Source organism: Trichechus manatus, unplaced genomic scaffold, assembly GCF_000243295.1.
Source record: "Trichechus manatus latirostris isolate Lorelei unplaced genomic scaffold, TriManLat1.0 scaffold00157, whole genome shotgun sequence".
Lineage (NCBI taxonomy): Eukaryota > Metazoa > Chordata > Mammalia > Sirenia > Trichechidae > Trichechus > Trichechus manatus.
Window position 1 is genome coordinate 1,763,762 of NW_004444093.1, and position 24,903 is coordinate 1,788,664.

Here is a 24,903-nt window from a genome sequence, read left to right on the forward strand (position 1 = left end):
GGCGCGGCGGAGCGGCTGCGACAGGAAGCAGAGTGACCGCTGACTGGACCCCTGGCCCCTGCGGGTCCTGGAGACGTCCCCTGCCCATCCTGGAGAAGTGCCCCCCCTCCTTAGACACTTGGTGGCAGCACCCCCGACCCTCCCTCCGCCAAGATGGCGCAGCAGCCAAGGCCACAAAGCGGACGCCCTGGAAGGTGCCCACGCTTCTCTGGCCCCCTCCCCACGGAGCCCCTCTACCCCCACCTGGCTGGCCGGGCGGCCGCTGCGGCTCCCCCGAGGCATCTCGGCGGCGGCGGGATGCAGGCGGGATGATTCCGAGACCGCGGCGGCGGCACTTCGGTCTCGGGGACAAACGCGGCAGCACCTCTAACAGCGGGCGAAAAGGGGTGGGCGGGGGCAGGGCCTCTGGGACACGCCCCCAATGAGAAGCTTGGGCACGGGGCGTCCCTCCCCCTACGCTTGTTCTTTGACCTCTCCCTTCTAGCATTCCCCAGTATGAACGCCTTCCCCTGCTGGGAACGTGACCCTGCGGCCTCCCTGCGCCCAGGGCCGAGATGTGTGGGCCTTAGGGACTAGGGGCAATGTCGCAAAGCGCTGAGGGCTTATGCAGGGGCGACAGAGCCAGTCCTTCTGACAGGGAGTGGAGTAGAGTAGGGAGCTATCGAGAGGGCACAGGGAGCAACGGTCTGAGGTCAGCTGAGCAGGCTGGGTCCCGCTCCCTCCTCCTGGAGACGAGGTTTGCCGACCACAGTATGGTCTGGGTCTCGGGTGGATACAGCGGGGACGAGAGGACCTGGAGAGGGCCAGTGACCTGTTGCCAGAAGCACCACCAGGTGGTGTCCCGGCCCGCTTTCCTTGGGCAGTGCCCGCCGGGGGCACGTGAAGCCCCCCTGCGCGACGCTCAACCCATTGACCCGGGCCCACCCCGCCTGGGTCCCCGGCCAGCGGATGCGGCGCCGGGTGCTGGCAGCGTTTCCGCTGCTTTTCTGCGGTTTCCACTACAAAGGCCCTGGAGGCCCTAGATGCGCTGGCTTGGCTCCAGTCGAACAGAGCGCAGGTGTGGATCCCGTGGCCTCCATATTTCAGCACCTGGGTCTTGGGACTAGGGGCGGAGGAGCAGCGGAGTGAGGGAAGAATCTGACGCTTCCCTGCCCTCCGGAAACTAGCGGTTTTTATGCGTCTTTTCCAGGTAATTTTCCAGTTGTCATTATTACCTTTGGGAAGAGCTGATTTCTTTATCTCCCCTTATCATTGTGTCCCAAGGTCCCTAGGTGGCAGAAACGGTTTTCACTTGTCTGCTAAAGGTTGGCGATTCAAACCCACCCAGTGTCACCGTGGAAGAAAGGGCTGGCAATCTGCTTCTGTAAAGATTACAGCCTAGAAAACCCTGTGGAGCACAGTTCTACTCTCTAACACATGGGGCCCTTTACAGCAATGGATTTTTTATTACTGTGTCCAGTGTGCCCATGGGATGCTTTATGCACTGAGATTATGGGTGGAGGGGGAGTGGCTGTGTGCCTTTGAGAGTGGGGTGGCATCTTGGTTAGAGCAGCTCTGTTCTGGATCCCCTGCCAGAGGGTTGTGGGCATGGTGGCAGGAGTTGTTGTCAGGTGCCAAAGAGTCCATTTCAACTCATAGCGACCCCATGTGATGGAGTGGAACTGCCCCATAGTGTTTCTAGACTGTAAATCTTTACAGAAGCAGATTGCCAGGTCTTTCTCCCATGGAGCCACTGGGTAAATTAGAACTGCCAATCTTTCCATTAGCAGCCAAGGGCGCCACCTGCCTCCTTGGGGGCAGGAAGGAGGGTGAAATTTCCAGGAGCAAAAGCATTTCACGGGGGTGTGGGGTACTAGTCACAAGCAGGGAGAGGAGACCCCCCTCTGGAGAAAAGGCAGCTGCTGGTTCTGAGTTTGGCTCTGCCAGGATGTGCTCAGTTTAATTGTGCACAAAGCACACCTCGGTGCTAATCATGTGTATGTACCAAGTTCTTAATGCACTTTATCCTCTCAGCAAGCCTGTGAAGGAGGGATTGTCCGTGACCCCTGTCAGGGCTTGGACCTCAGTTTTCTCTTCTTTGAAGTATGGTGACAGCACCCACCTCCAAGTGGGGGCCTCTCCAATGACCCAAAGCATGTCAAAGGCAAGCATTGTGACCAACTTGGCCATTCTCTCTGCACAGATTACAGGTCTAGTCCAGCCTCTACTCCTTTGCTTCTGCAATCCCTGCCCACCTGGTTATCATTTGCCAAACTGGAACCATCCTTTGAGGCTTATCAGGGTCCTCCTCCTACAGGAAGCCCTCTGTGACCAGCCTACCTGGCTGCACACACTGTTGGCTTGTAACTGTGGCCCCTAGGGCCTGCACTGTGAGTCGCTGTTACTTCAGCACCCAGGACTCTGGAATACAGGTTCCCGAAAGCTTGGTAGGGCATCCCTGGAGGCACATGAGACAGGTTAAGGTAGTGATATAAATGAATGTTTTTATTTAATAACTATATGTGTTAAAAAATGTGTAATTAGTTCACCAAACCCATGATTTCTTGGCCAATATTGCTAAAAACAAGGCTAAACTGAGCATTTAAAATTTGAAAAGTGAGTCACTTTAAAGAGAAAGATTGCTGAGGTGGGGTCATCATACACTTCCTGTGGTCGCTCTTACAACAAGACACAAAAAAAAAAAAAAACAGTGAACCGATTATATATGACAATCTAGGAACCTTGAACCTCAAAGACAAAGTTGAGGAGTCTGAGTGGCAGTGGGAGGAAGAGATAGTTCAGAAGCAGTAAGGATTTGCCAGACCTGACCTGGCCTGTACCCTGCAGGCTAGATCGGCCAGTGCACGCGGGCTGAGGCAAACAGTAGCACTCAGGACGCATTTTCCACATAGGGAGAAACTGAGCGGAACTAGGGAGAAGCAGCACTGAATTGGCAAAAGTTAAGTACAAGTGTCTAACCTCTCAAGCGGGATCCAAAAAACCCTTCCCCCCTCTGGGAAGTACCTCTCTCCCATTTACCCATCCCCTCCTCTCTCTGCTCTGGTCCTGTTTCAGCTTCAGTGATTGCTGCCCACTCTGGGCTGGAAGTGGGACCCATCGTGTGCCCAGACCCATTCTCCCGGCTTTAAAGAGGGAGCAAGTTTAACAAACAAGAAAAACTAATCTGCCAGCTGCCGTAAGCCAGGAACTCAGGGCAGGCACAGCCTCTTTGCCTAGGCACAAGCATAAGGGGTCCATGGACTCTGAATGCCTTTCACTACTGCCTAGATCTGTGGGGGCCCATTTCAACAGCGTAGGCCCTCATTAGCACAGTACAACAGGGTATATACCTGAAGCCTATTTTCAACTGCAACAGTTAAGGGGCAGTGGCAGATTTGTGACATTTGACACTGCCCTGCCCACAAAGCAGGGATCTCACCTATCCACATCAGGGGCCTGAGGACTAGTGGATCCACCTAAGACAGGGGTCTGAGAATAAGTGGTGCCTCCCAGTCCTTACAGCCAACAGCGTTGGGTATCCCAAATCCGGCTGCAAAACCCACCCACCTACGTGCTTTAGGGAACAGGGACACACCTTTCACCCAGGCACTCAGGACAGCCATCAGCCCCCTACCTTGCTTAGTACATAACCCCCTACTGCAGCCAGATACTTGTGTTTACTCCAATCACCTCTAAGTAGTGCTGCCAATCTAGAACTGTAGAAGAGAGCCTGCACCACACACTCGGTGACCGATGACCTGGATACCTGAGCTGAATCCACACAAGAAAGGTAAATGGACTCCTGGGCTCACATACCTACTAACACCTCTAACCACCTGGTAACAGGATGAGAGAGCTTCAAAGATGCCAATAATCAAACTAGCTCACATGATCAGCCTATTCGGGCATATCAAAACAAAACAAAACCAGAAGCTAGGATACAGTAAGCAAACAAAATGAATAAGTAGAATAATTTACTGATAGCTCGGTGACAACAGTCAATATCAAATCACATAAAGAGACAGACCATGATGGCTTCAGCAAGCTACCAAAATAAATAATCAAGAAACCTCCTGGAGGAAGATAACTTCTTGGAATTGTCAGAGGTAGAATTCAAAATATTAATATACAGAGCTCTTCAAAAGATCAGGAAGGAGATCATGAAAATGCAGACAAATCCAAGGAACATACAGACAAAGCAACAGAGGAACTTAAGAAGGTTATACAGGAGCATAAAGACAAATTTAATAGGCTACAAGAATCCATAGAGAGACAGCAAACAGAAATCCAAAAGATTAACAACAAAATTTCAGAATTAGACAACTCAATAGAAAGTCATAAGAGCAGAATTCAGGCTTAGTGAGACTGAGACAAAGCACTTAACACCAATTTATTGGAGGAAAAATCAGATAAAAGAATTCAAAAGTGAAAAAATCCTAAGAATTATGTGGAACTCTATCAAGATGAATAACCTACGAGTGACTGGAGTACCAGAACGGGGGTATAACAGAAAATACAGAAAGAATTCTTGAAGATTTGTTGGCAGACAATGTCTCTGATATCATGAAAGATGAGAAGATATCTATCCAAGAAGCTCATCGAGCCCCGCACAGGGTAGATCCCATAAGAAAGTCACCAAGACATATTATAATCAAACTTGCCAAAACCAAAGATAAAGAGAGAATTTTTAGAGCGGCTAAGCATAAATGAAAAGTCATCTACAAAGGAGAGTCAATAAGAATAAGCTCGGACTACTCAGCAGAAACCATGCAGGCAAGAAGGCAATGGGATGACATATATAAAGCCTTGAAGGAAAAAAATTGCCAGCCAAGAATTATATATCCAGCAAAACTGTCTCTCAAATATGCTGGTGAAATTAGGGCATTTCCAGATAAACAGAACTTTAGAGAATTTACAAAAACCAAAACAAAATTACAAGAAATACCAAAGGGAGTCCTCCGGTTAGAAAATCAATAATATCAGATAACAACCCAAGACTAGAACACAGGACAAAACAACCAGATCTCAGCCCAGATAGGAAGTCAAAAAAATAAATCAAAGCTAAAACATTGAAAATATGGAAACAGAGACGTCAATATGTAAAAGATGACAACATTAAAACAAAAAAGAGGGACTAATAATGTAGTCATAGAACTTTCATATGGAGAGGAAGTCAAGGCAATATCAAGAAATAAAAGATTAGTTTAAATTTAGAAAAATAGAGGTAAATATTACAGTAACCACAAAGGAACTATCAATCCTCCATATCAAAATAAAAAAGAATAAAAACATAAAACTCAGCAAATACAAAATCACCAACAATGAAAAGAAAATATATAAAGAAAAATGACTCCACACAGAAAATTCAGTGGAACAAAGAAACTGTCAACAACACACAAAAAAAGACATCAAAATGACAGCACTAAACTCATATCTATCAATAATTATGCTGAATGTAAATAGACTAAATGCACCAATAAAGAGACAGAGAGTAGCAGAATGGATCAAAAAACATGATCCATCTATATGCTGCCTCCAAGAGACACACCTTATACTCAACGACCAAAACAAACTAAAACTCAAAGGTTAAAAAAATATATTAAGCAAACAACAATCAGAAAAGAGCAGGAGTGGCAATATTAATCTCTCATAAAATAGACTTTAAAGTAAAATCCACCACAAAGGATAGGGAAGGACATTACATAATGATTAAAAGGTCAATATACCAGGAGGACATAACCATAATAAATATTTACACATCCAATGACAGGGCTCCGAAATAAAAAAAACAAACTCTAACAGCAATGAAAAGAGAGAGAGAACCACAATAATAGTAGGAGACTTCAACACACCACTTCCGGTGAAGAACAGAACATCTGGAAAGAAGCTCAATAAAGACACAGAAGATCTAAATGCCACAATCAACAAACTTGATCTCAGAGACATATACAGAACCCTCCACCCGGAAGCAGCCAAGTATACTTTCTTTTCCAACGCACATGGAACATTCTCCAGGATAGACCACATATTAGGCCACAAAGCAAGCCTTCACAGAATCCAAAACATCAAATATTACAAAGCATCTTTTCTGCCCATAAAGCCATAAAAGTAGAAATCAATTATGGAAAAAGCAAGGGAAAAAAATCAAATACATAGAAGCTGAACTACACCTTGCTCAAAAACTACTGGGTTATAGAAGAAAGTAAAGATGGAATAAAGAAATTCACAGAATCAAATGAGAATGAAAACGCATCCTACCAGAACCTTTGGGACACAGCAAAAGCAGTGCTCAGAGGTTAATTTATAGCAATAAATGCACACATCCAAACAGAAGAAAACATTAACCCTACAACTCGAACAGATAGAGAGCAGCTAAAGAAGCCCTCAGGCACCAGAAGAAAGGAAATAATAAAAATTAGAGCAGAAATAAATGAAATAGAGAATAGAAAAACAATTGAAAGAATTAACAAGACCAAAAGCTGATCCTTTGAAAAGATCAACGAAATTGATAAACCACTGGGCAAACTGATGAAAGAAAAACAGGAGAGGAAGCAAATAACCTGTATAAGAAATGATATGGGTGATATCACAACAGACTCAACTGAAATTAAAAGACTCATAACAGAATACTATGAAAAATTGTACTCCAACAAATTTGAAAACCTAGACAAAATGGACAAATATCTAGAAACACATTACCTACCTAAAATAACACAAACAGAGGTAGAACAGCTAAATAAACCTATAACAAAACAAGTGATTGAAGAGGTAATTAAAAAACTCCCAACAAAAAAAAAAAAATGCCTTGGCCCTGATGGCTTCACTGGAGAATTCTATCAAACTTTCAGAGAAGAGTTACCACCACTACTACTAAAAGTATTTCAGAGCATAGAAAAGGATAGAATAGTCCCGAACTCATTCTATGAAGCCAGCATAACCCTGATACCAAAATTAGGTACAGACACCACAAAAACAGAATATTACAGACCAATATCCCTCATGAATGTAGACTCAAAAATCCTCAACAAAGTTCTAGCCAATAGAATTCAGCAACATATCAAAAAAAATGATTCACCATGACCAAGTGGGATTCATACCAGGTATGCAGGGATGGTTCAACATTAGAAAAACAATCAATGCAATCCATCCCATTAATAAAACAAAACACAAGAACCACATGATCTCATCGATTGATGCAGAAAAGACATTTGACAAAGTCCAACAGCCATTCCTGATAAAAACTCTCAGCAAAATAGGAAGAAGAGAAATTCCTCAACATAATAAAGGGCATTTATACAAAGCCAACAGCCAACATCATCCTAAATGGAGACAGTCTGAAAGCATTCCCCTTGAGAATGGCACAGACAAGGATGCCCTTTATCACTACTCTTATTAACACTGTGCTGGAGGTCCTAGCCAGACCAATTAGGCTAGAAAAAGAAACAAAGGGCATCCAAGTTGGTAATGAAGAAGTAAAAGTATACCTATTTGCAGATGATACAATTTTATACACAGAAAACCCCAAAGAATCCACAAGAAAACTACTGGAACTAATAGAAGATTTCAACAAAGTATCAGGATACAAGATAAACATACAAAAATCGGTTGGATTCCTGTACACCAACAAAGAGAACTTCCAAGAGGAAATCACCAAATCAATACCACTTACAGTAGCCACCAAGAAGATAAAATACTTAGGAATAAATCTAACCAGAGACATAAAAGATCTGTACGATGAAAAGAATGATGCTGGCTCTTGGTTTTGTAGACATGCCCCTATAATGTTGAGGAATTTCCCTTCTATACCTATTTTATTGAGAGCTTTTATCAGGAATGGGTGTTGGACTTTGTTGAATGCCTTTTCTGCATTGATTGAGATGATCATATGATTTTTTTCTTTTCTCTTATTTTATGTGGTGGATTACGTTGATTGATTTTGTAATGTTGAACCATTCTTGCATACTTGGTATGATTCCCACTCAGTCTAACCAGAGACGTAAAAGACCTATACAAAGAAAACTACAAGACACTACTACAAGAAACCAACAGAGACCTGCATAAATGGAAAAACATACCTTAATCATGGATGGGAAGACTCAACATCGTGAAAATGTCAATTCTACCCAAAGCGATCTACAGATACAATGCAATCCCACTCCAAATTCCAACGACATTTTTTAATGATAGAGAAACAAATCACCAACTTCATATGGAAAAAGAAGAGGCCCCAGATAAGCAAACAATTACTGAAGAAGAAGAACAAAGTGGGAAGCCTCACACTACCTGATTTTAGAACCTATTATACCACTACGGTAGTCAAAACAGACTGGTACTGGTAACACTACAAATTCAGACCAGTGGAACAGAATTGAGAATCCAGACATAAATTCATCCACCTATGAGCAGCTGATATTTGACAAAGGCCCAAGATCTGTTAATTGGGGGAAAAACAGTCTCTTTAACAAATGGTGCCAGCATAACTGGATATCCATCTGCAAAAAAATAGAATGAAACCCATACTTCACACCATGCACAAAAACTTAAAATGAATCAAAGACCTAAATATATAGTCTAAAACAATGAAGATCTTGGAAGAAAAAATAGGGACAATGTTAGGAGCCCTAATACATGGCATAAACAGAATACAAAACATAATTAACAATGCACAAACACCAGAAGAGAAACTAAATAACTGGAAGCTCCTAAAAATCAAACAATTAGACGCTCATCAAAAGACTTCACCAAAAGAGTAAAAAGACAACCTACAGACTGGGGGAAAAAATTTGTCTACGACATATCCGATCAGGGTCTAATCTTTAAAATCTACAAGATACTGCAAAACTTCAACCGCAAAAAGACAAATAACCCAATTAACAAATGGGCAAAGAATATGAACAGGCACTTCACTAAAGAAGACATTCAGGCAGCTAACAGATACATGAGGAAATGCTCATGATCATTAGCCATTACAGAAATGCTAATCAAAACTACAATGAGATACCATCTCACCCCAACAAGACTAGCATTAATCCAAAAAACACAAAATAATAAACTCTGATGAGGTTGTGGAGAGACTGGAACACTTATACACTGCTGGTGAGAATGTAAAATCGTACAACCACTTTGGAAATCGATTTGGTGCTTCCTTAAAAAGCTTGAAATAGAAGTACCATACGATCCAGCAAGCCTGCTCCTTGGAATATATCCTAGAGAAATAAGGGCCATCACACGAATAGATATATGCACACCCATGTTCATTGCAGCACTGATCACAGTAGCAAAAAGATAGAAACAATGTAGGTGCCCATCAACGGACGAAGGGATAAACAAATTATGGTATATTCACGCAATGGAATACTCCGCAACAATAAAAAACAATGATGAATCTGTGAAACATCTCACAACATGTATGAATCTGGAATGCATTATGCTGAGTCAGTCACAAAAGGACAAATATTGTATGAGACCACTATTATAAGAACTCAGGAAAAGGTTTAAACACAAAAGAAAACATTCTTTGATGGTTAAGGGGACGGGGAGGGAGGGAGAGGAGAATTCACTAACTAGATAGTACACAAGAATTATCTTAGGTGAAGGGAGGACAACACACAATACAGGGGAAATCAGCACAACTGGACTAAACCAAAAGCATAGAAGTTTCCTGAATACAACCAAACACTTTGAGGAACAGAGTAGCAGGGGCGGGGGTCTGGAGACCATGGTTTTGGCGGGGGCACCTAGGTCAATTGGCATAACAAAGTTCATAAAGAAAATGTTCTGCATCCTACTTTGGTGAGTGGCATCTGGGGGTCTTAAAAGTTAGCAAGTGGCCATCTAAGATGCATCAATTGGTCCCAACCTACCTGGAGCAAAAGAGAATGAAGAACACCAAAGACACAAGGGAAGTATTAGCCCAAGAGACAGAAAGGGCCACAATAAACTAGAGACTTCATCAGCCTGAGACCAGAAGAACTAGATGGTGCCCGACTACCACCAATGACTGCCCTGACAAGGAACACAACAGAGAGTCCCTGACGGAGCAGGAGAAAAGTGGGGTGCAGAACTCAAATTCTAGTAAAAAGACCAGACTAAATGGTCTGACTGAGACTGGAGGAACCCCAGAAGACATGTCCCTGAGACTCTCTGTCAACCCAGAACTAAAACCATTCCCGAAGGCAACTCTTCAGACAAAGATTAGACTGGACTATGAAACATAAAATAATACTCGTGAAGCGTATGCTTCTTAGTTCAAGTAGATACACGAAACTAAACGGGCAGTTCCTGTCCGGAGGTGGGATGAATAAGCAGAAAGCGATAGGAGCAGGTTGAATGGACAGGGGAAATCCAGGGTGGAAAGGGGGAGTGTGCTGTCCTATTACAGGGATTGCAACTAGTGTCACATAACAATATGTGCATAAATTTTTGCATGAGAAACTAACTTGAGCTCTAAACTTTCATCTAAAGCACAACAAAAAAAAAGATTTTCCATATGAAACTGCAAAAAAAAGAAAGATTGCTAATGGCCCCTGACTCAAACGGTAAGCTCATGCACAACATGACAAAATGCTGCCCAGTCCTGCACCATCCCCATGATTGATTTTGGATGCAGCCATTGTGATCCATAGTGTTTTCATCAGCTGATTTTTGGAAGTAGACCGCCAAGACTTTCCTCCTAGTTCATCTTAGTCTGGAAGCTCCACTGAAACCTGCTCAGTGTCATAACCACGAAAGCCTCCACTGACAGACAGATGTTAGCTACGCCTAAGGTGCATTGGCTAGGAATGGAAGCCTCGTCTCTGGCGTGGAAGGCAAGAATTCTACCACTGAACCACCATCCTGTCTGAGCTTCTGGGTCTTCGTGGAGAAGTTGTGAAGACTCACTGGGCTACTCCCTCTGCCCTCCCTCCTGTCTCACTCCCTTGGCCCAGCCTGGATGCTCACCCCTTGCAGCAGCTCTCAAGATCTGCCCACTAAGGTAGAGCCACTGCCTGGATGTTGGCACTACAAAGGCCACCCATGATGGAGCAAATGGCCTAGGGAGGTGGTGAAGCCCCCTGGCCATCACAGGGAGTGTGCCAGCAAAGTTGGGCAGCCCAAACTGGAGGTACCCTTCCAGCAGAGTCTGTGTGGATTCTCACCTCCTCTCCCTCTGGTTGCAGGAGGTGGGCCCTGAGGCCATGGGAGCAATAGGGGCCTATTGTGGGTGAGGCCCTGACTCAGTCAGACACCCCCGAGTGCGACCCCCCCTCCCCAACCCAAACACATGCAGCCTTCTGCTTCCAGTACCCTCCCCCACATTAGACCAACTAGAGGGGCTTCCAAATCTTCCTCCACTTGCCTGTTGGTATAGAAAAGCCTGACCTGGCCCCTCCTTCATGTGGCCTCAGTTTCCCCATCTGTACGTTGTCTACGGTTCTACTGTTCCAAGCTGAGATCTTGGCCAGTCTGAGCCATATGCCTCAGTTTCCCCTGGGGCACATTTTGATATCTCTTTCCTTAGCCCTGTTAAACTTTATCCTCCTGTAAGGGAGACTGGACAGGGGCTATTGTGCCATCTTTCAGATGGGTCAGTCCAGGCTCTAAGCAGTAGGGAAACCTGCCTGCAGGGGTGACCACCTGTCACAGGCTGACCTCTAGCCTGAGGTTAGAGGTCAGGCCACCAGAGAGATCCCTTGGATGCTCTTCCAAAGGTGGGGGTATGGATGGAGAGGGGAAAACCCGACTCCTCTCGGCTCCCACCAAATTTAAAACTTTGGACGCCCACGGCACGGGGGAAACTGAGGCCCAGAGCGGCACGGTAGGGCCAGGGCTGACCAGCACCAGTCTTCCGATTCCAGGGGCCCCCTGCCGGGGCAGGACCCTGTCCTGGGCCCCTCCTCGCCGCCAGCCCGTGCCATCCGCCTCCCCCACCCCGGCCACAGCAGCCGCCGCCCTGCGAGTTCAGAACAAAAGGGGGCGAGGCGGGGGCGGGGCCCGCGGCCTGGGCTAGGCGCAGGCTATAAGAGGCAGCAGCAGCGCGGCCCAGCAGGCCCAGCAGTCTTGGGGCGAATGGCTCCGGCCTCCGGCCTCTGCGGCGCGGGCCCGCGCGTCCTGCTGTTTCCGCTGCTATTGCTGCTGCTGCTGCTGCCGCCGCCGCCACTGCTGGCCCGTGCCCCGCGGTCGCCGGTGAGTGCCTGCTGCCGCCGCACTTCGCCTGGGGGCCGAGCCAGACTCACTGGGCGCCCAGGGGTCCGGCTCGGCCTTTACCCGAAACGTTGGCTAGCTCTCCAGGGGCGTGAGAGAGAGTGAGCATCCCGTCCCGGAGATGTGCAAGTGGTGCCCCGCGCGAGATTTCTGGGGCTGGTGACGGGGGACTTCGTGCCGTGCTGGATTCACGTCCCCTACCAGCTTGGGAAGCCGGGGCGCTTGGGGAGCAGGTAGCGGAGGGCGTGGTTTCAGGGCTCTGTTCATTGCAGGGACAAAGCAGGTCTCAGCGGATGTCGTCTCCAAGTGCGTGGCCGCCAGGGAGTCACCTGCAGGTGTGCAATAGGATGGGAGGCTAGAGAGGGCTGCCGGGGGAGAGGGGGCTGATGGGGGAAACAGGGCGTAAGGATGTCTGTGTGTGACCGTGAAGGGGTCAGAGAGAAGGGGGGCTGAGAGTGGGTAGTTGGGACCCTCAGAGAGAAGCGGGGTGGGCAGAGGAAGGGAAGGGAGAAAAAGGTGTGATCTGGTGAGGAGAAAGAAAGTTCAGGTAAGAAAGGATACTTGCAGAGGGAGAAGAGGAAGGTGTGGGCGACAGCCAGTGTGGCCCTCGGGCCAGAGCTTGGACAGGCCCCTGGGTGCCTGGCCCACTGGACCTGCAGCGAGGGCATGGTCCAGCCAGCTCTGGCAGGAATGGGAGTGGAGGTGGGGGGTGAGGGGGTAGTGGTGACAAGCAGGAGTCCCAGGGTCTGGTCTGGCGAGGAGGGAGCCTGACCAGGTAGGACCCTTTGTCCAGCCACACCTGCTCTACACTGGCCATGGGAGCGGAAGGGGGCTGGGGTTGGCCAGGTGAGGGGCACCTCTGTCGAGAGGCCCTGCCTCTTCCCCACCCCCTCTCAGTCCCCAAGAACTTGGGGCAGAGCTTAGAAGTCAATCTGGGTGTGGTTGAATGCCCTGAATTGGGAATTGGAGAGAGCTGGATTTGAGCTATGTGACCCTGGGTGAGCCCTCTTCCTCCTGGGAACCTCACCCTTTTGGGCTGTAAACGGGGACAGCAGTGCCTACAGTCTGGTGCACAGGAGACCCTGGGCACTCGTGCAGGGCCAGTGCAGGGGGCTGGGGCTAGCCTGAGGCCAGGTCTGAGCCTGGCTGTTAGCTGTTGCCCCACAGACACACAGGGAGCATTTGGGATCTCTCAGATGTGTTTATCCCCAGGCTGCCCTCAGCAGGGCGAGAGGGCTCTGTAAATATTTATCCTTCCCAGTTCACAGCTTTCAGGGATGATGAAAGCCCTGTAGCTTGGTGGGATGATGCTGCCCTCCCTCCCACAGGCAGCAGGGGAGGGGCAGGAAGGTGAAGATGGGGCCACAGCACAGGGGACAAGACCGACTGAGAAGCTTGGCAGTGCTACCTGCCCACTGCTATGTGACTGGGGCAGGTTCCTTGACCTCTCTGAGCCTCAGAGGCGGGTGATGCTGCATAGAACACAGTGGTGGTGCTGCCCTGCCATCCGCACCTCAGGGCCACCTCCTGGACCCTCATGCTGACAGCCAAGGTGTCCACTTAAACCAGTTGCTGTCAAGTTGACTCCAACTCATTTTTTTTTTCAGAAGTAGATCAACAGGCCTTTCTTCCGAGGCACCTCTGGGCAGACTTGAACCTCTGTCTTAGTTTTCTAGTGCTGCTGTAACACAAATACCATAAGTGGGTGGCTTTAACGAACAGAGGTTTATTTTCTCACAGTTTAGGAGGCTGGAAGTCCAAATTCAGGGCGCAGCTCTAGGGGAAGTCTCTCTCTCTGTTGGCCCTGAGGGAAGATCTTTGTCTCTTCAGCATCTCTCCAGCATTCTCAGTTGCTTGTCGATCCTCATGTGGCATCTGTCTTCCCCTGTTTGTGCTCGCTTCTCTGTGCCGATGCTGCTTATGGCTCAGAAGTGATTAGGTTTAGGACACACCCTACGCTGATTTGGCCTCATTAACATAACAAAGAAACCCTATTTCCAAATAGGATCATATCCATAGGTATAGGGGTCAGGACGCCAACACATGTTTTTGGGAGACAATTCAATCCATAACAACCTCCAACCTTCCAGTTAGCAGCCAAGAGCGTTAACTGTTTACACCACCCAGAGACTCTAGCCAAAGGTGCAGCTTTGATTAACTCTCCCCATTGGACCGACAGCAAACTGAGGCCTGAGAGGACACAACTAGCCTGGGGTCCTCCCTCATCTCCCCTTTACCAGATGCTTCCCAATTCCTGAATTGGAAGCTGACGCAGGGGCTGACCCCGAGTCTCTGAACTGTCTCCGGAGCCTGGGTCAGCCAAGAAATCCCTCGAGTGTGACCACGACTGTGGTTGGGCACCAACTACAGGGCAGACCAAAAGAGGCTACTGGCTGGCCAAGGAGGCAGAGAGAATGCCCTGGAAGAAGAAATGCCCCTCAGGAATGTGGAGTTTAGCTGTCTTTGGAGGCTGGGAGCAGAAGAGTGGGGGAGCTCTGGACTCTAGGCCCAGCCTGACTCACTGTATGACCTGGGGCAGTCCTTGACCTTTCTGGGCTCTGTCTCCTCCTCTAGGAATTGGGGTGATGTCTGTTCCCCAACCTCCTAGGGCTGTAGATGAAGCCAGGGATGGTCTGCCCAGCACAAACACCCCACTGCAGCCCTGCAGCCCTGGGAGGACTGAGCACCACCACGTGAGGCAGCTAAGGCTGTGTGGGCTCAGAGCCAGAGAGGACTCAAAAAGATGGAGCATAGGCAGCCAGTGGGGCAGGGAGCACACGTCCCATCCCAACAATGGGGAAGCTGAGGCCCATTAAGTGATGGGTTCCAAAAACAACACTACTGACAAGGCCTTCATCCTAGGGCCCCGTGGTCACCCCTTGCCAAGATCACTGAGCTGTGACGTGGAGGGATGGCTAGAGGCCTCGAGCTTGCAGCAACCCGCTGCACGTGTCATCTTCTCTGGCTTCCACTCCCCCCTGAACAGGCGTTGCAAAAGTGCCCTTCTAGCTGTGATTTTCCATTTCCTGCCTTGGGAAGACATGCCTCGGGCAGCTGGAAGTGAGGTGGTGGTGGGAGCTGGAGAGGATTTGGTGAGAGCAGAATTGGGTGTATGTGTATGTTTGTGTGTTGTGCATCAGATGCTTCTGCAGGAGTTTTGGAAGGATGCCCTTTAAGCTCTTGCCATGGTCCTGTCCTCATTTGACAGGTAGGGAAGTTGAGGCTGAGCAAGGACAGTGACTTGCCCAGGGTCACTCTGTTCAGGATCACTATGGTGTAGAACTAGGCCTTCCAAGCCTCAGATCCAGCTCTTTCTGCTCCAAGGGTGCCACCATCCAGGGTCTGGGAGTGGACCTGGGGCCTCATGCAGAAAGGAGAGGAAGGGATGAAGGCAGGCGTAGGCTGTGTGTGTCCATTCCACGCCTGCCCTCTGTGGCTGGCTGCTCTGGGGAGTAGAAGGGCTCTACCCACGGGCATACACAGAGCTGGTAGGCTGTGGGGTGGGGGGCATTGTACACTGAAGGGCAGTATGGGGGAGGGGAGGGAACAGGTCCTTGTGCCTTGTCCCACGGACCTGGGGGTGGGGCATGGTGACCCACTGCCTCAGTATGAGACCTTGGCAGTCTGCCCACCTCACTGGGTGGTGGTGAGGTTCAATGAGCTAGCCTGCAAAGTGCCTGGGAAACGTAGGTGCTTAATAACATCTCATTCCTTGTCTTCTGCCACCTCGAGGCCAGTCGGCCCCACTCCAAGGGAAGGGTGACTAACTCCCTGTAGAGCAGAACTGGGGTTGCAGGCAGGAGGGTAAGTGGTGGGCACAGATGCCTGCCACCTGCCAGCTGTGACCTGGGCAAGTTGCTTATGACGGTAGAGTTGGCAAGAGTGTGCGCCACCCACAGGGCTGTGAGTAGGGCCTAGCCTAGATACGTGGGAGCTGCAAAGGTGGTCCGTGCTTATTAACGGTGAACCTGTCATCACTGGCATCCAGGACCCTGGGAGGCTGTACTCGGCCAGGTAACCGTGCCACAGGCAAGCTCTGAAAGTGTGTGTGTGTTGGGGGGTAGGGGGAGACTGGTCCCAGGCCTCACAATGGAGTGTTCTTGGGGCTGGGACGTGGAGCTGGAGGACCAGGGCTGGCTGCTCAGAGCCCTGGCCGCCTGGGCCTGGGAGAGCCGCCAGGGCCAAGGGTGAGGCGGGACCTGTGTGGCCCAGCTCAGCACCGCAAATAATGGCCGTGGGGACGCAGCAGGCACCAGACAGGCACTGAGTCCCAGTGCAACAGCAGGCTCCACCCTCTCCTCCAGTGCAGCAGTTGCAGGAAGCCAGTCTGGCTTTGGGACAGTGTCCTGAGCGAGGAATTTGCCTCCAGCCTGGGGCTGTGGGGTCCTCACTCGGCCCTCCATGCCCTCACAGAGTCACCTCGCAGAGGTCTCCCAACCCCTCTGAGCCTGACCTCTGCCCTGGAGACTCGCCGCGGGCGGGAGGACACAGCCCCAGGTCAGAGTCTGCATCTGCAGTCCTGAGATTCCGGCACCAAGTGGCTGAGAATGGGCTAATGCCCGAGCATGAAGGGGTGGGCAGGCCGCCTTGCATGCCGACTATGTGCAGGCCCTGGCCTGGGCTGGGCAGAACAGCCTCTGCCAGAAATCAGACCCTGTTCAACAGGTACCCTCACCAGGTGCCCGCCCTATGCCCAGGGTTTTCCATGCATTACCTTGTTTCCTCTCATCAGCCCTGTGGGAGGTGTTATGTCCCAATTTATCAAGGTGAGCAGACTGAGACCATACCATGGTGTCCCATCCCCTCCTCACCAAGGAGTGGCAGTGGGCATCCCGGGCAGGAGGGACTTGAAGAGCTGGTCACATAACTGGGGAGGGCAGAGTGGGGTGACCCTGGTACAACTGAGCTTCGTGGACATAGGAGAAGAGGAAGTGCTGGAGAAGGGGCCGCAGAAACAGAAGGAGCTGGCCCGGCAGCACCTCCCTGTCTGGAGATGGCTCCTCGGAAGTTTTCTGGAGTCCATTCCTGGGTGTGTGTGAGAGTGCAGGCCTCACAATCCCCCTACCCCTCATCCTCACCAGGCCCCCAGTGGCTAGACTAGGTGACAGGCAGCCAGGGACTTCCAGGCAGCTGGGTGCCTTGGAATAAGGCGTCAGAAAACCAGAGGGTCAGCCTGTGTCTGCCACAGGCAAGCTGTGTGACCCCAGGCATGCCTTGTCCCTTGTCCCCAGTTTGCCCAGTGATGCAGTGGGTTTGTTGAGCATGGCGTGCAGACAGGATGGGTCTAGTGGACTACAGGCCTGACTGGGTCCTCTTGTCTCTCCTGCCCAGGACACCCACCGCCACCACCCCGTGAAAAGGGGATCGAAACCCTGGCATGCAGCTCTGCCCGGTAGCCTGGCACCTGCCTCTGCCACCCAAGAGTCCTCCCAGCCCACAAGTGGCCCCAGACCACCCCGCTGTGGCGTGCCTGACCCACCCGATGAGCTGAGCGCTCGCAACCGACAAAAGCGGTTTGTGCTGTCGGGCGGGCACTGGGAGAAGACTGACCTCACCTACAGGTAGGCCCAGGGCCTTGACCTGTGTGCTGGTGCATGAGCCTGCCATCTTCACACCTGAGCTAGACCTAGGGGTTCACAGACCTATGTGTCCCTGACCCATGCACCATCCATGTCCTGACACCCTCATATACACTGCACCCTCCCTCCACAGGGTCTTTGTGCCTTTGCCTCTACCTCAGCAAGAGCCTGGTCACCCTGTTGACATGCCGGGGGCATGCGTTCCATTACCCCACAGCCTCTCCTGGGGACCTGCTGAGTGGTAGGCCCTAGACTGCATATATGGATGAGGCAGACACACCCTGTGCTCATGGGAAGGCAGGCACTAAGCACATCATCGGGCAAATCCACCATCACAGTCTGGGACCCATGGCATGGGGGGCCTGGCCCCAGGGCGGTGATGTGTGAGCTGAGACTTACATGTCCTCCAGGCAGGAGGTGTGTGTGGGAGAAGAGTGTGTGAGGTGCAGTCTGGTGTCACCTAGCATTGGGGTTGAGACTGGGGGGGCTGCAGAAATGTCCTAGGTGGGGAACTGGGCACCAAGAAGTGGTGTCGGGCCAGAGTCTCCCTGCATGGAGTGGCACAATCAGGTCCAGAACTCGGGGCTTGGAACTCCTGGTCTTGTGGACACCTGTATACACAAAGCCACACAAAGATGTGCACACCTGAGCCCAGAGCATACCTGGCCCAACTTCTGTGTGTGGACATGGATGCACAAACACACATGCACACACATGTGCCCCACCCAGCATCCAAGGGCAACTCCAGGCCAAATGGCCCAGGCCCTCCTCTTCCTGCAGGATCCTCCGGTTCCCGTGGCAGCTGGTGCGGGAGCAGGTGCGGCAGACAGTGGCAGAGGCCCTGCAGGTGTGGAGCAAGGTGACACCGCTCACCTTCACCGAGGTGCATGAGGGCCGCGCCGACATCATGATCGACTTCACCAGGTGACCGTGCAGCCCAGGATGCCTCCAGGAGCAAGTCTCGCCTGCCAGCATACACTGACTCTGCCCCCCACCCACCTGCAGATACTGGCATGGGGACAACCTGCCATTTGATGGGCCTGGGGGCATCCTGGCCCATGCCTTCTTCCCCAAGACCCACCGAGAAGGGGACGTCCACTTCGACTATGATGAGACCTGGACAGTTGGGGACAACCAGGGTATGGGCTGGGGACCTCATTTTCCAGATGGGACACCTGCACAGACAACAGGGTGGGTCTCCAGGCTGGGTCTGGAGCTGGGTGTTGTAAGGCAAGAGGCCAGGGTGATGCGCTGTCCCCCTTTCCAGGCACAGACCTCCTGCAGGTGGCAGCCCACGAATTTGGCCATGTGCTGGGGCTGCAGCACACAACGGCAGCCAAGGCCCTCATGTCCCCTTTCTATACCTTTCGTTACCCGCTGAGCCTCAGCCCAGATGACCGAAGGGGCATCCAGCACCTATATGGCCGGCCCTGGTCATCCCCTGCCCCCAGTGCCCCAGCCCTGGGCCCTCAGGCTGATGTGGACACCAATGAGATTGCCCCGCTGGAGGTGAGGCTTGAAGGGTGGGAGACAGGAAGTGAGGCCCTGCTGCCTGGCTCCCAGCTCTGGGTCTGGGCACCCTGGCCCCCGTGACTCCAGTGTGGCCCTTTCCTTGCCCTCTCCCTGCAGCCGGAAGCCCCACCAGATGCCTGTGAGGCCTCCTTTGATGCAGTCTCCACCATCCGTGGCGAGCTTTTCTTCTTCAAAAGGGGCTTCGTGTGGCGGCTTCGTGGAGGCCGGTTGCAGCCCGGCTATCCTGCGCTAGCCTCTCGCCACTGGCGGGGGCTGCCTAGCCCTGTGGATGCCGCCTTTGAGGATGCCCAGGGCCACATCTGGTTCTTCCAAGGTGAGTAGGGGCAGGGAGCTGGGCTTGGGGGGCTTCTCAGGGCCAGGAATGTCACCACCAAGGGGAGGGACACAGACAGGTCCCCAGGGACACAATGGGTAGGGAGAAGCTGACTTGAAACCTCAGGGCCAAGGGCGAGCATGGAGCACTCCCCGGGCATAGCTGGGGGACTCCCAGAGGAGGCAGCTTTCGAGATAGGAATAGCCTAGAAGCTGCTTGCACAGTGACCTGAGGGTTATTGTGTTAACCCTCACAACTGCCCCGTGGGAGGGGGTGTCTGTGATTATTACCCCCGTTGTGCAGATGAAGAAGTCCCAGGGAGGTGCAAAGGGTTAAGTGCTCAGCTGCTAACTGAAAGGTTGGTGGTTCGAGTCTACCCAGAGACACCTTGGAAGAAAGGCCTGGTGATCTACTTTTGAAAAATCAGCCCATGAGAACCCCATGGAGCAGTTCTACTCTGACACGCATGGGGTTGCCATGAGTCGAAGCTGACTCAGTAGCAACTGGTTTTGTGCACATAAGGCCTCTGGAGCTCAGACGGGTAAGTGACTCACCCAAGGGCAAGCCTGGAAAGGCTCCGGTTCACCCTGGAGCCTGTGCTTTTGACTCAAAGAGATGAGAGCCTGGCGTGGTCCAGGTGGCAGGGCCACAAACAAAGGTCCAGCAGGGAGTGCTCTCAGGACTTGGGGCGGCCAGGGGCTACTGGGGCAGGGCAGGGCCCAGGGAGTGGTCAGGAGCCCAGTGGTGAGCTGGACCCGTCACTGCAGCTACGTGTCAAGGGGGAGGTGCTGGAGCCCTGGTGGCCTCTGCTGATTCGAGTAGCCTCGCTCAGGTGGTGTGGTGTGGAATCTCCACTGCCCCAGTTGGCATGCTTGTTTTGCGGACGAGGAAGCAGGCTGGGCAGGTCCATGGTGGCGAGGTGGGGGGCGGGGGCTGGCTGCTCTGTTGCAAGCTCCTCTCCTCGCAGGCACTCAGTACTGGGTGTACAACGGTGAGAAGCCGGTCCTGGGCCCTGCACCCCTCTCTGAGCTGGGCCTGGTGGGGTCCCCGGTCCATGCCGCCTTGGTCTGGGGTCCCGAGAAGAATAAGATCTACTTCTTCCATGGCGGGGACTACTGGCGCTTCCACCCCAGCACCAGTCGAGTGGACAGCCCTGTGCCCCACCGGGCCACCGACTGGCGAGGGGTGCCCGCAGAGATCGACGCAGCCTTCCAGGACGCTGACGGTGTGTGGAGCCGCCGGCTGTCAGGGATTAGGGGTGGCAGCCAGCAGGGGTGGGTGCCCTCCACCTGTCCCAGGGGGCCTTCATCTCAGGTCCCTGTTCCAACGCCCTCCCCACCCCACTCCCTCGTGGCCTGCAGATGAGGAGACTGAGAGCCAAAGAGGTGCCAGGACTTGCCTGGTGCCTCAGTCATAATGGTAAAATAGTTACCACTGCACACTGAGCAGGCCATGCTCCAGCCAGCAGAGCTCCTTATATGTATGATCTCTTGCAATTGTCAACAGAACCCTCTGAGGTAAGACCTGTCAGTGGCCCAGTCTCCAGAGAAGCAAACAGAGGTTCAGGCAGTGAGGTCCCTAACTGGGGCCACCCAAGTGGAAGCCAGGACCCCCACCTGGGGAGTCCCTGCTCCTAACCAGTCTGCCCTCCGGCCTCCTGTGAGCACTAAGGACGAGAGCAAGTCTGGGCTTTCAGTCCAGTGCTCTGCCCACCCTTTTCCTGTGTCCCCCCCCCACACTGGGGTCTGCTGGTGAGCTGTCTTGTGTGGCCTCTGGCTCCTGTATTGCCCACCTTGCCTCAGGACCCTGTCTGTAATCGGGTGGTGGGTGTAGGCCTAGAGAGTGACATGGAGGTTGGGGATGGCAGGGGAGCAGGACTTGCTTTCCTGAGAGGTAGGGATTGGGGCTCTGAGGGCTCCAGGAATCTGTCAGGCCGGGTAAGCAGTAGCTGGGCTCAGACTGGGAGGGCTTCCCCGAGGGAAGGGAGCCAGAGCGGAGCTGGTAGGGGCTCCCCTCTCTCAGGCCTACAGGCTTCAAGGAACCAACAGTAACTGAGGCTGCCCTCCCAGCCCTCCCCTCGGTGCCAGCCCAGGTGTGGGCCGCAGCGTCCATGCATCTAGTTCTGACTGTCTTCTCTCTGCAGGCTATGCTTATTTCCTGCAGGGCCGCCTCTACTGGAAGTTTGACCCTGTGAAGGTGAAGACCCTGGAGGGCTTCCCCCGCCTCGTGGGCCCTGACTTCTTTGGCTGTGCCGAGGCTGCCAACATTTTCCACTGACCCTGGCCTGCATTCTCTCAGAGCTCTGACCCCTGCCAGGCCTCGAACATCAGCCAGATACCTACCGCCAACTCTGTGGCAGTGGGCCCTGGGCAAGGGATGGGCTGTGTCTCCTTGGGGACGGTGGGGTGTTGCCACCATAAGAGCAGGGTGGGCCACGCAGGCTGTGGATACCTGCCAGCAATGGTCCCAGACAGGGCAGGGGAGGCTTTGGCATTACCTAAAGTGTGCAGGTCATGGGGAGACCCAGCTGCGCCTCAGGACAGGACTTCAGCTGGGGAAGCCGGAATGTCCTTGCATTCTCTGCAGCAGGGTTTCTGCAAGGGCTAACACTGGAGCAGCAGTGCCAGGGTCCATGGCATTTTACCCTGGCTGGGCGACTGGGCCATGGACAGGGCCCTCTCTCGAGAAGTTGGCTCTGAGTCTGGCTGCCTTCCAGTTGGTGATCCTGGAGTTCTTCTCTCTGGGATCCAGGCCAAAAGGACCAGAGTAAGCTGGGGAGGGGAGGTGCTTCCTGCTGGAGACCCCAGGCCTTGGAAGCCCCAGGCCCTGGAGGCCCCAACATACCTCATTCCTGTCCCAGATGGATGCTCCTGCAGCCCTCGTCCAGTGCCATTTCCCTGGGACCTCCCCAAAGGCCTGTAAATGTGTGTGCAGTGTGTACAAAGTCTTTTTTACTTAAGGACTGACATTAAACATGCTGGTTTTCTATCTGCCTGTCTGGTGTCTCTCTGTGGTGGCATGGCCAGGCAGGGAAAGAGCTGGCCTTGCTCAGTCACTGTGAGCCAGGGCTGCAGGCTCCCGACTCCAAGCCTCTGGTCCTGGGCACTGGGTGCAGTGCTCAGGGCGCCTCCTGCTTCATCCTCCATCATGCCTCTCTTGGACACTGTACCAGTTGCTGTCAAGTCGACTCTGACCCAAGGTGACCCACGTGTGTTAGAGTAGAACTATTCCGTGGGGTTTTCAATGGTTGATTTTTTGGAAGTAGATCACCAGGCCTTTCTTCTGAGGCACTTCTGGGTGGACTCAAAACTCCAACCTTTTGCTTAGCAGCTGAATGCATTCATTGTACCACCCAAGGACTCCTGACACCTGTAAGTGGCTTCCTAATTGGCTCCCTGCTTCCAAGCTTGCCCCTTCTGTCCTCCACAAAGTAGCCATTTCTTCAGATCGTGCCCTGCCCTGCCTCTATTTTAAAATGTTTTGCTTTCCCACTGCTATCAGGACACAGAACAAGACTCACAGGGGCCATGGCCCACCCTCCTTACTCTCCAGCATCTCCAGCCGGCTGCCTAGCCCCACATGTGTCTTCTTCATGGCACTTATCACAGCAGCAATGTCATTAGATTGAACCAGATGAAATTGTCGGTATTGGGCATTTTCAGCCTAGAACATTGTTCCAAGGGATGCAGCCAATACTCTGATGCCTACTCGGCAGGGCTGTCTGGTTTTGCTCACCTGTACCTGCTGGGCTTGTAGTCACAGAGCAGAGTGGATGCAGGAACAGAGGTGTCCCTCCTGCGTAAGGGATTTTAAAATTAGGATGCCTGGTACTTCTGAGGAGGGCTGGCTCAGGTTTAAGTCCAACTCCACCTTGTATCTTTTCAGACCGCATTTTACTTGTCCTGCTTTTTTCCTTAGCAACAGTTAATCTTTGTATAGGCTACTGAAACACCAAGAAAATGTTTTTCTCAAACTGCAACTAAACTTTAGAAGCAGCTGTCTAGTTTCACATAATTGTATTTAGGTGATCAGGCTCACTAAAATATTTGAAATTTGTCCTTTCAGAAAACAAGAGAAGATTAATGAACATGTCCTGTTTCCAAGACTCTAGAGGTCTTAGTCATGGCTCTCTGATCTTGCGATTGTCCTAGCAACATTTCAATTTTTCTATTCTTTACAATGTTTGAGCACATACTGCCTTCTTAAAAGCTTTAGCTAGGCTACCAATGTCAAAAGTATCATGTGAAACCAGGGGTAGGGAGTTAACAAAACCCATTGTGTGAAATGTTCTCCAGAGAACTTTCCCTTAAGCAAGTTAATCTTTACCACCTGTTCTCAAAACAAAACCCACATCTAGCCTTTGAGCAAATCACAGAAGTTTCCCCATTTCCAGATATCCCGCCCTCAACTATATCACTAAGCACCAATCAGAATATTATGTTGCTAGTTCCTGGTTTAAAAATACAAATATTGCATGGATGCCTGTAACTCTTTGGAGCTTTTGATTTCACTCTGTGAGATCTAATGCTGTGATTATGGAAACTATGCCAATGGTATTCAGATACAAGCAGGGTCACCTATGGTGGACAGGTTTCAGCTGAGCTTCCAGACTAAGACAGACTAGGAAGAAGTACCTGGCTGTCTACTTCTGAAAAAAATTAGCCAGTGAAAATCTTATGAATAGCAGCAGAACAATTGTCTGATGTACTGCAGGAAGATGAGCCCCTCAGGTTGGAATGCAATTAAAATATGACTGGGGAAGAGCTGCCTCCTCAAAGTAGAGTTGACCTTAATGATGTGGATGGAGTCAAGCTTTCGGGACCTTCATTTGCTGACGAGGCACGACTCAAAATGAGAAGAAACAGCTGTAAACATCCATTAATAATCAGAATGTGGAAGGTACGGGGTATGAATCTAGGAAAACTGGAAATCATAAAAAATGAAATGGAATGCATAAACATCAATATCCTAGGCATTAGTGAGCTGAAATGGACTGGTATTGGTCGTTTTGAATTGGACAATCATATGGTCTATTATGCCAGGAATGACAAATTGAAGAGGAATGGCATTGCATTCATTGTCAAAAAGAACATTTCAAGATCTATCCTGAAGTACAATGCTGTTTAAAGTCAGGAAAGGTGTGCATCAGGGTTGTATCCTTTTACCATACTTATTCAGTCTGTATACTGAGAAAATAATCCAAGAAGCTGGACTATATGAAGAAGAATGCAGCATCAGGATTGGAGGAAGACTCATTAACAACCTGTGATATGCAGTTGACAAAACCTTGCTTGCTGAAAGCGAAGAGGACTCGAA

The 24,903-nt window shown here is 51.1% G+C and overlaps 1 protein-coding gene across 1 annotated transcript; it reads left to right on the top strand.

The window, feature by feature from the left end:
- Positions 1–12,027: 12,027 nt before the first annotated feature.
- On the top strand, positions 12,028–21,864 carry MMP11 (matrix metallopeptidase 11). The gene is made up of 8 exons (XM_004386205.1): positions 12,028–12,144; positions 17,494–17,723; positions 18,522–18,665; positions 18,747–18,880; positions 19,009–19,250; positions 19,371–19,587; positions 20,555–20,812; positions 21,731–21,864. The coding sequence occupies exons 1-8, from the start codon at positions 12,028–12,030 to the stop codon at positions 21,862–21,864; spliced, it is 1,476 nt and encodes a 491-aa protein (XP_004386262.1).
- Positions 21,865–24,903: the final 3,039 nt, after the last annotated feature.

Coding starts and splice junctions, on each gene's coding strand:
- MMP11 (XM_004386205.1), top strand. CDS start 12,028: ATGGCTCCGGCCTCCGGCCTCTGCGGCGCGGGCCCGCGCGTCCTGCTG. Junction 19,251..19,370: donor ATGAGATTGCCCCGCTGGAG/GTGAGGCTTGAA, acceptor CTCTCCCTGCAG/CCGGAAGCCCCACCAGATGC. Junction 19,588..20,554: donor CCACATCTGGTTCTTCCAAG/GTGAGTAGGGGC, acceptor CTCTCCTCGCAG/GCACTCAGTACTGGGTGTAC.